At 40.4% G+C, this 13,449-nt stretch overlaps 1 protein-coding gene across 1 annotated transcript in view; it reads right to left on the reverse strand.

The window, feature by feature from the left end:
• Positions 1-13,352, reverse strand: part of LOC107221056 (laminin subunit alpha) — a 23,056-nt gene extending 9,704 nt beyond the window's left edge. Inside the window, exons 1-8 of the mRNA XM_015659918.2 lie at positions 12,887-13,352; positions 10,275-10,421; positions 7,062-7,469; positions 6,747-6,960; positions 5,972-6,181; positions 5,590-5,862; positions 756-5,420; positions 30-256 (exon numbers count right to left, since the gene is read on the reverse strand). Coding sequence (XP_015515404.2) covers positions 30-256; positions 756-5,420; positions 5,590-5,862; positions 5,972-6,181; positions 6,747-6,960; positions 7,062-7,469; positions 10,275-10,421; positions 12,887-13,102 — 6,360 coding nt within the window. The 5' untranslated portion in view covers positions 13,103-13,352. The remainder of the gene's footprint in view (positions 1-29; positions 257-755; positions 5,421-5,589; positions 5,863-5,971; positions 6,182-6,746; positions 6,961-7,061; positions 7,470-10,274; positions 10,422-12,886) is intronic.
• Positions 13,353-13,449: the final 97 nt, after the last annotated feature.

Consider the following 13,449-nt stretch of genomic DNA (forward strand, 5'->3'; position numbering starts at 1 on the left):
GCATATTGGTGGTAATGAATATATCTTACTTTGAATTCTTGAACAATAGGAACCAATTGTTCAGCAAGACGATCGGTGTCATCGAGGAGATCGTGAGCACAAGAATCACATTGGAAGCAGCCTTCTTGTTCAATGAGTACCCAACGGTGCGGACATTTATCACACTTATCGCCTATCACTCCCGGAAGACACGTGCAATGCCCAGTTTCGGCATCGCAAGATGCCCCGATGGAATATTCCGTGTTACACCCACATGCTGAAAGTACATTTACATCCTAATTGAAATTTCAAGAAATCAAACTTGCGATCTCTGTTCATAAAAAAAAAACCGGACAAGTGCGAATAAGACTTACGTCCTGAAGGTTCCATGCAAGCTAAATTATTATTTTTTATGTGGTATAGCTACAAATCAACTATGTTCTAACTTTTTCCTCTACTTGTACTGTGAAACCTTGCTTCTCTCCAAATTTTATGATTCTAGCTTAACGGACGTCAATAGCTGCATCTTTTGATTGGGTTGACTTAAAAGCTCGTATTTTTTACACCTCCAAGGAAACCTTAGGAGTATTTGATATTAATTTCTTATTGATGTCTCTACCTATTCCTGAGAAAAAGGGCCTTGTCAAACAGACGGACAACGAAGGATCTTATAAAGGTTCCGTTTTTACCTTTCGAGGTACGAAACCCTAAAAATTGCCAAAGTTTAAGAAGTGGTGATGGAAGGAGGGTTCGATCAATTCAATTCTATAACTCACATTCACATCCACTGGGTCCGTAATTCCAGTATCCGGGAGTACAGCGGTCACATTGTCTGCCGGTGACTCCAGGCGCACAACGACACTTTCCAGTGTCATCATCACACTGGCTACTGTACGATGCAACTCCACAATCGCATGGCAGACACCCTTGGCATGACTTGAATCCATAATGGTTATCGGCACAACGGTCGCATTTCTCTCCGATGACATTCGGGTGACACTCGCAGCTTCCGTTGTAGTTGTTGCACCTTGTCATTCCGCAAGTGTCGCATATGCAGCTTTGGCAGTCTTTGAGTTGTACCGCGTCGCCGTAGAAGCCTGGAGCACAGAGATTGCACGCCTGGCCGTAAGTGTTGTGTAAACATGCGAGACATGTCCCGTCGATGGAGTCGCACGAATGCTCGTCTTCCGGATCGATGTTTCCCGAGCACTGGCAGGGTTTGCAATAGTCCCCTACTTCTTGGGGTCTACCGTAAAAACCAGCCGAGCATGACTGGCAGCGGGCGCCGTAATACCCTTCGAGACAATCGCAGCTGATCTTGTCACCTTCTTCGTTCACCTGGCAACTATTGGCAAAGTTGTTCGATGCTATTGGCAACGGACAGGCACAAATGTTGCAATCGCCCGGAGTTCCAACAGTGGCATTGCCGTAGTAACCGATTTCGCACAACTCGCAATGGTCTCCAGTTGTACTGTGCTTGCAGTCGTAACAACGACCGGTGTTAACGTCGCACGTGTTGGAATGATCGTTACATTGGCAAGGAACACAGTAGCCGCCGTGAGGTCCTGAGGATACTCTGTAATATCCTGTGGCACATTCTTCGCAAGATAGGCCTTTGTAATTCGGAGGACAGTGACACTGTTCCACACTGCTGGCTATTACGTTACTGCTCGAGGAATAGGTCTCTGTCGCATCGTCCAACGTTACGTACGACAACCATATCACGACACTTGGCTGCCAATATTTGGCACGGATGTAAATTCCTTGCAAGTCTTCCAGTACGACCATTATTTGATCCCTCGTCGCGTCTAGATCATTCAGTGTTCTGAAATTGGTTTCCACTATCTGAACCGAAGCTTCGAAATCCATTGAAGACGGAGGCTGTTCGTCTCCGGAATATAGCAGATACGTGTTTGCCCCGTATAAAATAACGTCTGCACCTGCCACAGCCTCGCCAAATGGGCCAGTGGTGTAATAAATTAAGTATTTCAGGTAACCGCCGTAGGCTGTCAACCTTTTACCGAGGTATGTGTCTGGCGCTGAGAAGTAGATGGTGTTTTTGAAAGTTTCGTTATGGGTCAAGCTCATGAAAATTTGAGAATTATTCTGGCTGATCGGAACGTTTCTCAGTATCGTTACGTTGCCAATTTTTTCATTTATTATCGCCGCTTTCCAGTTATTCATGTCTGTTACGTAAGTCTTGTAAAGACTGGCCGATGAACAACGGGTTGTTTTGCCAAAGCAGAAACATTTTGTACAGCCGTTCGGGTTGTTTAGTTGGATGTCGAAAGTACCCTCTGCGCACACGTCGCAACCAGACCCTTGAACATTTGATTTGCAGAAACATTCGGCCGTTTTTTGGTCGCAAATATCGGCGGTCGTTCCCCGGATATCGCATTCGCATTCAGTGCAATAAGGATATTCGGCGTAACCAGGCCTGCACTTGTCGCATTGGCGGCCGATGACATTCACCTTGCAGTTGCAGTTTCCATTGTACAGATTACACTGTAAATCGTTGTCAGTTACTCCGTTCGGGTCGCAGTTACAATCTTCACAGCCTATAATTGGATCGAAACCGTAAGTTCTTGGCTTGCAAACGTCGCAACGTTGCCCGCTTACGTTCGGTGGACAAATGCACTCTCCAGTTTCAGGAGCGCAATTCGCGGTGCTGGGACAATTGCACGGTTTGCAATCAGGAAATCCGTAAAAGCCAGTTTTACAAATTTCACACTGTCTGCCGATGACGTTTGGTCGGCAAGAACATTGACCACCGAATTCCTGGCATTCGAAGCTCAACGTTCCTTCGACATCGCAGTTACAGGGTTGCGCCCCGTTGTTATAATCGGCGGTCAGTGAGAAAACTGAGTCCCGACAAAAGCCGTCGTCCGTAATGTTGATGTGAAAATGGTTGGTCCCACATTTCTTTATAAACTCTTTAGTTTGATCAAATTGTATCTTCTGCAGTGTCTCTTGCACGCGTGGACCAGCCGGAATTACCAATATGTAGTCAAGCCAGACGGCGTTATCACCAGCACCCTTTTTGAATGTGATCATGAAGTTTTCTATCAGATCAAACTTCGTCTCGCCGTTGGATTGGTGCACAATGCTACGACAACCACTGTTGCTTGGGCAATTTGGCAAAGGTATTTTGGCCTCGTAAAACTTGCCGTTTTGAACTAGCACGTCCAATTCAAATTCCGGATGATCTGGTTGGAAATATTGTACAACAAATACGTATTCCCCGGGTAGAGGTACTTTGGCCTTAATGTCTATCATAGTGTTGTTGTTACTAAGATAGATCAATTTTGTAGAGTTGTCATAAATGCCGGGAGGCCTGCTGTCTACTTCCAAAATCTCATTGCCCACTTCGAACTCGATGTGTTTGGCGTCGGCAGCTTCGGGAAAGATTCCTGGTACACACTTCCCACCTTTGCGCACGCAGACAGATTTTGGTTTGATATAATCCAGGGACCAGTTCTCGTAAGGAATAGCGACGATAGATACAATGGCACTATCCGTGTACGGTTCTGCAGATAAAATGACGCTTACGTAATGGGATGGAAGTTGCAGAGGAGTGACTCTTCCGTATTTGTCAGTTACAACTTGTCTGCACACAGAGGTATATCTGCACGGGTAAAGCATCACTTTTCCGTTGTATGATGCATTCGCTTCGACAAGGACAGTCGCTATTTGATCGTTCGAAATTGGCGTGATGTAAGTTACAACTAGAATGTAAATTCCAGGTTTCGATATCCGTACGTCGTAATGTATTTCCTGTTGTTTATCATTAATTAGTGCAACACGTTTTTCACCAAGCTCATTGAGAGCTGCACGGTCAGTGAAATATTCCGTCAACCGTTCTCTTTGGTTATCCTGAATTGAATAGCCTGCGTCTCCCCGGACAGTATCGAAAGTCGACAAGCTTGGATAGCTAAAGTGTCTGCAGAGTCCGTTGTACCCTATTTCGCAAGGCCGCTTGACCTCCTGAGTCAGAATAGTAGCTTCGTAGTAGGCTGCTGGTAGAAGAACGAAGTAATCGAGAAGTAAGCTCGACTTTGTTGAAATGCTGATGTCCCAACGACCGGGATCCATTACTAGGGGTGATGGAACTGTCCCCGAAGATCCAGCAACTGTTACAAACATCGGTTTCGAAGTTGGTTTAAATACGACCGTAAATTCCTGCTCAGTGTCGTGCGAGTGCTCAGGAGTGATTTTGATCAACCCGGAAATCGGATTGGGGTTCAGATTAATGTACCGTAGAACCATTCGATACAACGTCGACTTCTGAATGTGCACATCCTGTATAATTTTATCTTGGAGAGGAGAGAAGACGGCGTATCCTTTCCAACTGTAACCGGGGAACAAGTCCTCAGCAAAACCGTAACGAACCGGATTGTTGCTCGGTGTTCTACCGTCTTCAACTTCGTACTGGAATTGATGCAAGGTAGGGAAGTAATGAGCTTGCAACGGCTTGTTGCACATGCGTCCTGTTACTCGAGGTCTGCAATAACATTGTCCCGATTGTTTGTCGCAAATTGGATTTATCGAGCCGCCAACGTCACATGCGCAATTATCGCATCCGAACAAGTTGTATTCTTGCAGATTGTACATCCCATCCGAGCAGTGGGTGCATCCCCTGCCAGTAACTGCCGTTTTGCAAATACATTGACCAGACTTTGTGTCACATTCGCCAATCCCTGCAATTGTACCAGGAATATTGCACTGGCACTCTTCGCATCCTTGCGGGTTTCTTGGTTGTAAATTCCAAAATAACGGCTTGCATTCGTTGCAAATTCGGCCCGCTACCCTCTCTTTACACTGACATAGTTCTCCGATGGGCACTGAACCGCATCCTTGGAATGTTTCTATCACACCAGCTGGGTCGCAGTTGCATCCTTCACAGGTCGGGAAGTTGTAGAAGCCTTCCTTGCACTTGTCACACCTTAGACCGTCGAAGTTCTCGTGACACTGGCACTTGCCTTCAGCGTCACATGAGAGACCAATTGCACCGTGATTGTCACATTTGCAATCTATACACTCAGGATATTTGTAATACCCTGGGCTACACTGGTCGCAAGTTTTTCCCGAAAAGTTTACGTAACACGAACACGTTCCTTTCACGTCACAAGATGTGAACGGAGAACCATTGGTACTACACTTGCATGGTTGACAATTCGGGTACCCGAAGAATCCAGTCAGACACTTGTCACAACGAGGTCCGCCATAACCGTCCTTACACAAACATTGCCCGTTCGTCTTGTCGCAGATTTCGCCTTGAGTGCCTTGCGCATCGCAATCGCAGAACCTGCACGATGGGTAGTTGAAATAACCGTTCTCGCAAACGTCGCACGCTCTTCCAGCGTAATTGTTTTTGCACGTACAGTTTCCACTTGTCACGTCACAAAACTCGTCGGTCGCTCCTAAATCATTGCAGCCGCATGCTAGAAAAAGAACCCTGTATGTTATTCTGATCTATGAACTTGTTCTTTGAATGGCACAGTTCGGGAAGATTCTAACGAATGGTTACAGTTATTATAGTTATACAAGTGGGATCATACGTCTGAGTACATATTTAATTTATAGTGTTATCATCAGTTGTGTTCTACGCACGCAGGCAGCCAGGGAAGTTGTAGTATCCTTCTGCACACAAGTTACAGTAATGTCCCGCGTAGTTTTCTTTGCATGGACAATGGCCGTCCGTAGCCTCGCAATGATAACCATCTGTTCCTTTAAGATGACATTCGCAAGGCCGACACTTCGGATAACCGAAGTAACCATAACTGCATTCCGTACAATCAGGAGCCACATATTCCGGACGACATTCGCACTTTCCTGAACCTTCCGCACAGTTTCCAGTGGAAAATGATAAATCACAATTGCAAGCTATGAAGAAACACGAAAGAATCATTATCATGATATTATACCATATCTGACGCACTAGAAATAGACTTTGTCTGTTCTGTATTCATGGATTTGCATGAATTTGACTTACGCTGACAGACATCAGTTTCATTGAGATGTTTGTCGTACGGTTTGTAGAAGCCTGCCTTACAACGGTCGCAATTTATACCCTCTGTGTTGTGCTTACAGTTCTGGCACACGCCACCTCCTTCATATTTCCCATGAATATCCAGTGACAAATGTTGTTCATCGATTTGAGGGTCATATTGACACTCGTCCGTATGACCGAAACAATTGCAAGCTAATCGAGAGACAAAGTATTCATTTATAAATATCCATAATTGATACTACTAACAAGGAAGGTATCCCAGGTCGATCTCTCCGATTTGATTACTTTTGTACTATGTTATAGTAGACTGAAAACTAAGCCACATGTATTTTTTTTTATTTACCACTAAACATTTCAAGGGGGTAAAACCACCCTCCAAAGTAAGGCATGTCAAGGAACAATTTGGCAGTTTCACCCACGAGAACATAATATTTTTAACCAATCTAACTGGAAAAGCTTTCTCATAAAGTGAAATGAAAAATGTAATTTTCTCAATTAACAAACAGAAAAAATGCCAAACCGTTCCTTGACATGCCTCACTTTGAAGGGTGGTTTTACCCCGTTAAAGTGTACAATGGCAGGTAAAAAAAATTCACGTTGCATAGTTTGTAATCTACTACAGCATATTACAGAAGAAATGAAATTGGAGAGAATGACCTGGAATACCTTCCTTGTAAGAGGACATAAATGATTATGCAATACACCAAACAGCTGAGAAATTCTGTATAATGTCAAAACAAAATGGAGAAAGGCTCACGTTCGCAAATGAACTTCTTGGACGCTGTTGATATTCGCCATTTCTTTTGTTCGAAACCCTTGCAACAGGATGCGCACTGAGGTCCACAGGTGTTGTGATGACATCTACAGAGAAGCTTATCGGGAATGTTCGGATCCTGAACATCGCAAGTGTCCGCATGACCGTTACACATGCAGCGTCCACCTATACTGATGTCTTTGATGGAGTAGAAGTACTGGAAATCGGATGAAATTCATCTTATTATAGTGATTTGGAAACCTCACGAGCAAGAATAACATAAATGCTGTGGCGCTGATCCAATTTATCAATACATACACGCCTGGTGACTGTTGGATCCTGTCGAGCGACGGACATCAAATGTCCGAACAAGTTCTTCGTGCGTAGAAAGCGAAATCGGACGTTGGTGGCTCTGGTCCACTCCTGCAGAACCGAGGAGTTGAAGTAATGGTTGGCCGAAGGTCTGTCGGTCAAAGTGGAGAATGGAATCTCTCCGCCTTCCAACGGAACCAGCTTCGAATATTCCGTGGTACAAATCACACTGTCGTCTCTTTTTATTCCTTCGCGACTGTTCACGCCAAAATATGTAAGACAGTCGTTCTCCGAATCGGAAAAGTACTGCCATGGCGACCACGTCTTTCCGTAATCCTTCGACTTTTCGAGTGCCCATAATCCGGGACGAGGGGAGTTGCCCATACGGATGTAAACGTATGCGACGTGAAATTCCTAGAACACATACCGTTGTGTATTCAGAAAGAATTTCGTTGGGGTGGTTCATAATTTAACTATGTTATTTTTTCAAGATGCCATTCGCTACCAATTATTCTAATATTTTTTATTTATATTTATGTGTACACCTTAGGGACTTGTATACATATCATATATATATCAGTTTACTTTTTTTGTATCGTAGTCCAATTAAAAATCAAAGATTAATCGCCTCGGAGAAATTCGGACAATAGTTTTCATTACCGACGGAGGAGTATCACATCACCTTAATGTCTCTATTTCGTTTTCAGTACTGATTTTTACGAACAATGATCAGTTGGACCACGATACGAAAAAAATAAACTAATATGTATATTTTTTTTAATGAATAAATTGTTCGCTGCAAATGACATCACAAGTAGCATGTGGCATAATCGTGGAAACGATCCGTCTATTCTAAAGAAAATATGATATTCCATAATATGATAGGGTATATAGAATAATAGATATGCAAACAGTGTCATGTTTTCTATGAACTGAAAATTTCGTTGATTTTCAAAATTCGAACATCATTGAATGTCTAAATGAGCTCTCTAATATTTGACCGTTGAATTTCAAACACAAGTTGTATTTCAACCTGTTGTAAAAGTAAATACAACTGCAAGTATGGCTAAATTTAACAATAAACTGCAAGTGGATCGATGCTGATGTCCATTTTTCAAACGTATTTTTTAAAACACACGGAACAGTTTATTATTCTCAATAGAGGGTTGTTGAAGTCTTTATCGCGTATCTGCAGGAGCGGAAACGCTTGGGAGATAGTGTGCTTCCCATTTCATGAGTTGATTTCCGACGCCTACACATCGATAAGCCCGAAGTGGCAGCAATGAAGAAAGCTGAATGATGATTTCAGCCGTTTCATCAATTCCAGAAATCTGGTCTGTTTGCAGTTATTGAATCTGAATATAGGTATGCATTTTTTTTATTGGTCAACAGTGTCGGTTTTAGGTTCCCGTTTTTATTTATGTAGCAGAATCAAATTTTAGAAAATGATTTTGAAAAAAATTCATATAAATTCTCGAGCAGTGTTGTTTACGTCAATGACAGTGAACACGGGTGAAACTTATCTCTGTTATACAATAAAAATCATTTTGAGCGACTCGGAGTAAGAAATTCAGAGGATATCAATGACTTCAAAAAAGGTTTTATAATCGGAAAATTGAAAATTATTGAAGGCTGGTGTTTTTGATGCAATTTTAATATTCTTGGTCTCATATTATTCACCGTAGAGATCTCCAGAAATCGCCTGAAAATTTTTTACGCGTTATTATCTCCAGGATGGGTGAAAATAGATTTTATTTAACCCTTTGAGTGACACATTATTGTGCTGAGTTAACTTTTATAAAAAGGTAGTGTTGTACGGTTTTTGAGGATGTTTATTACGAATCTGAAATCAAAATTAAAAAATTCTAAATGGCAGATCCAATATAGCGGACAAAAATTGTGAATTTGATTCGAATCCGGTCAAAAAACGCTATGCAAGGGGTTTTTGGGGTCGCCGATTGGATTCGCCATACCAAATTTTCAAAATTTGATTTCGGATACGTAAACAGCGACTTCAAAAATCCCCGGACAGCGTTTTATCTCCGGATTCGATCGAATTTCAAATTTTTGTCCGCCATATTGGATCCGCTATCTTGAATTTTCAGAATCCGATCGCAGATTTGTAATCAGTAGATTCGTAGAGTTTGGAAAAAGTATCAGATTTTAATTGCTTCGAACCTTCTAATTACAAGACCTTTCCTTAAATTGTTGATACGATTTTATCTCGTGCTATTAAAATTTCCCCCACATGCATTTCATATTACACAGTATAGAGACGTTGTTCCGTTCGTGTTCCCCGTAATCATTGTGCGGAATTAAAATTCCTGAAAATTTTTTTCAAACAATTCTTTTTATTTTGCTACAAGTTTTCATTCGGACGATTCGGCCTATCAATCCTTAATGCCGTTCTTATACTCGTACATATAAGCGAGACAAAGATCGGTTCTGTGCTACGCTCTGACTCCAGTATCATCGCAGGAAGGGCCAACGTTCGTGGCTAACGCGATACAGTTCAATGATTATCTATCTCTGTACGCAGAAGCTTTGCTTCTCGGTAATTCTTTCTCCTCAGCTGTATAAGCATGAATGAGTATTAAATTAAATTACATCAGATAGTATTAAACGAAGAAGATAAAGTCCAAGAGCCTGGCGAAGTACGTTCAAACGATATATAAACATTGTAAAGATTTCATTCTATGCGCAGGATTTGATCTATTAAACTGAGATAAATTCGTCCATCAGCTTTTAGAATATTTCGAATGAATCGAATCAGCGAGACTGACCCGTTTATGTATTTTTTTTTTTTTATAGCTTAAACAATTCTGTACGGACAAATACGGATGAATAATATAATAAGCAATAAAAATCAACACATTATTAATAAAATGCGATTGAATTGTAAACAAATGTATGCTTACGAATCGTTTCAATACTATTATGATATTTTTGAGGCAGTAAAAGTGTAATGAAAAATGAAATAAATCCTTGAATCTTACAATTAGAGAATCTTTAAACATATAAGTTTGGTTATTATATGGTTGATTTATATTGCTAGAAAAATTTGATTAAAAATTAGGACTATGTTCTCTGTATGATCAATATTATTATGTTTTGAGACTGTGTTAAATTATGTGACAAAATGTAAACAATCTGATGAAAATAAATAAATAAATAAACAGATAAATAATAATTAATATTAAGATTAATCGACGTTATTACCTGGCCTAAATTGATGGTGAGATTTACTTCGTTGTACTTCATTCCACGAGATAATGGCGGTGATTGCCACCAAGTTTGAGTACCATCGACGGCATATTCTGGAGGATGTCGCTTCAACGGATCGTTTGGATCGCAATAATCGCATACCTGTAAAAATGTGAATTAATAGGAAACATCGCACCCAATTCTAAAAAGTTTCATCATTCGTTATTATATACTATCATTATTATTTACTTGATTGTATTTTTTTCTTTTTTTCAAACAATAACGCTTTCATTTCCCTGGATGAAAATTGAATGCGGAAAAATAACGACGAGGTGCAGTTATAAATAAATAATATCGTCAATGTTGAAAAATATTTTAACTGGGATAAGTTCTGTGAACTATAATTTAGATAAGATGTATCTAAGAGACTCGGCGTAATGCGTTATTTGAATGAATCTCAGGCTGAAAAACTTCCAACTCGAACATGCGACGCTTTGTTATCTCATATAAGGGGTCAGTTCTATCTTCCCTTATCGCTTGTGTTCGTCCCCTTCGACCTGCAAGTCCCCATTTCTCATAGGAGTTACATCAACGCTTCGAAAGGCTTGAAATTTGGCCATTTTAACGAGTGACCTGAGAAACATTCAAACATTCGTAACATCGAGATGCGTGTAGTATTTTATGAACAATTTCCACAGGAAGTTACAAAAATTTTGAGCAACAATGTGGAATTTTTTTACCCAAGAAAATTTATGAGTCTATACAATTACTACGTTGTCATTTAATTATTTATATATAATTGTAAATGTAAATAATTATATATATATAAGTCTCTTCGTGCCACAAACTTAAATAATTTCAGTTCGTGACTTCTCTTGTTCCAACTATTTGTTTTTTTTTTTTTATTTTCTTTTTTATAGAATATTAACGGATACTAGAGTTTCTGGTAACGGCTAGAAAACTAATTTTCATTTTCTACCTAGAACTGTATTTTTCGTTTGTGGTAAAAAATGAAAATAGTTAAGGGCTGAGCGGTAACCGAAACTAAAAATTTCTCTCAGTGTACGGGTGATAATAACGGCTGATTAGACGCGATATTCAAAGCTGAAAACAGCAGATTAACCTTGCGGATTACGTTTAGGTATACTTAAGAAAAAAGAATAAGAAAGAAGTTTCACGATTTTCGACGACCATATTTTTCATATACCTGAAGGCCTCAAAGACAGATCAACCGAGCAGATTTTCGTATTTTAATACCAATAAGCTGGGATGCAGATTCAATTTTGAATTCGGAATGCCGATCGTTTATACCGATAGCAATGTATATTTCTTTTATTTGTCAATAACAATTTTTTCTCCTTCTCTAAACTCTCTCCAAACATATTTACACATTGGTTAAAAATCCTACAATGCTGGAGGGAATTTAGTTTTGAAACTGCTGCAGCACCCTGCGACCAATTTAGACTCGGAAATTTAGTTCACTTTCGTTCTGTCGAGAATAAGTTTATTTCTGAAAGCTCGAGGGAAGTCTTAAAGTTCCAGCTGCATACGTACGCTTGAATATCAAATCCGTTGCAAGCTGAACGGTATATTTCATGCTGATTCGTTGATTTTTACAGCGATATTCCAATAATTGAACAAATCTACCCTTGCGGAAAATAATTATCGGCAGTACGGTGGTAGAAAATTAAAAAAAAAAAAAACCACAGCTGTTTTTTTATTTTAGTCATTTTTTTGTAATACGTGTATTTTTATATTTGTTTTTTCACGTGCGTGATTGAATAAAAAAGAAATTGTTCAAACTTTTTCAACAAACTGATACGATCGGTGTTATGCTTTATAAAAATTACAAAGAACGATATTCAATACATCTCAGAGGCTCAATTATTTATAAAACGCAAGTTGCATTGACTTGATCATTTTCAAAATATTCGTAAAATCTGGGCTTGGCGAAATCAAAATTTCATAACTCACGCCTAACTTCTAACAAAATTGAACGAAGCATATTTCAATTCTTTTTCTTTTTCTCTGATCACAACTTATTTTACAAGGCAATAAACACGGTCTAGATTTTTAAATTTTCAAAATTCAAATTTCAATTTTTTCAATAATTCTTCGTTCACTCACAAACTATACTCAACTAGTGACAGAAAATATTTGGTTTTTTGATTTCATACAAAGATATCATGAGTTTAACGGCTTAATTTTCAAAATTTTTCCATGAAAGTTTCGTGAAATATTGTTTAAATATTTTTCTTACATCGGAGTTGCAGTTGTTTGTCAAAACATAATTCCATAAGAATTCCAGGTTTTCCATACCAAATCTACGATTTTACCAAGTCGACTTCAAGTACGCGATAAATGAAAACGCAATAGAAATATGAACAAGAACAGTTGATTTTCAAAATTTTTCCGGTAACAGCTGGAAAACTAATTTTCATTTTCTACCTAGAACTATATTTTTCGATCGTGGCAAAAAATGAAAATAGTTGCAGACTGAGCGGTAACCGTAACTAATAGTTTCTCTCATTGTTAAAAAAAAGGCACTCTCAGTCCTTTCGAATTCCCTTCTTGAATCAACTAATCGACTCTACGCTTTTACCCCGCGCGGGAAATCCCCGGCTCACCTGTCCCTGTATCAAGTTGATATCCTCGTCCTGATCCGCGTTGGCGCCAACAAGTTTACAGTAAAGTTCTGGCCCCGGAGTATCGACACCGCAAGTCGCAGTGGCGCTAATTTCCCGGCCATCCGCCAAGTTGAAATACGGCGGTGTAAGGATTTCGCCGCGGGCGAAAACGGCCGCAATCGCAAGGATGACGAGGCCCTGGGCCTGCAGGATCATCTCTGGGCCTCAGTCCCTAGATCCTCGCAATCGAACGCGACGAGAAGTCGCTATCAGCGATTACTGCGATATAATCGGCCAACGATTTCACCCAAATCTCTCCGTATTCATGTGCGAATTGCGATTTATCCTCCGAGAAACGATTCGAGGGTCCCGCTTTTTGCTGAAAAACACAGCCGCCTCCCTTTTATTACAACGTCAGCTTCACGATGTCAATTTTATTCCGCTATGCCGCCGAGATCGAGCCAACTCGACGGTTCGGCACGGACTGATTCGCTGCCGGTCATCTCTTGGGTTTCCCGAGGGTGGGGATGCAGGGGAAACGAAATACGGGAGACGCATGGCTT

Source organism: Neodiprion lecontei, chromosome 7, assembly GCF_021901455.1.
Source record: "Neodiprion lecontei isolate iyNeoLeco1 chromosome 7, iyNeoLeco1.1, whole genome shotgun sequence".
Classification (NCBI taxonomy): domain Eukaryota; kingdom Metazoa; phylum Arthropoda; class Insecta; order Hymenoptera; family Diprionidae; genus Neodiprion; species Neodiprion lecontei.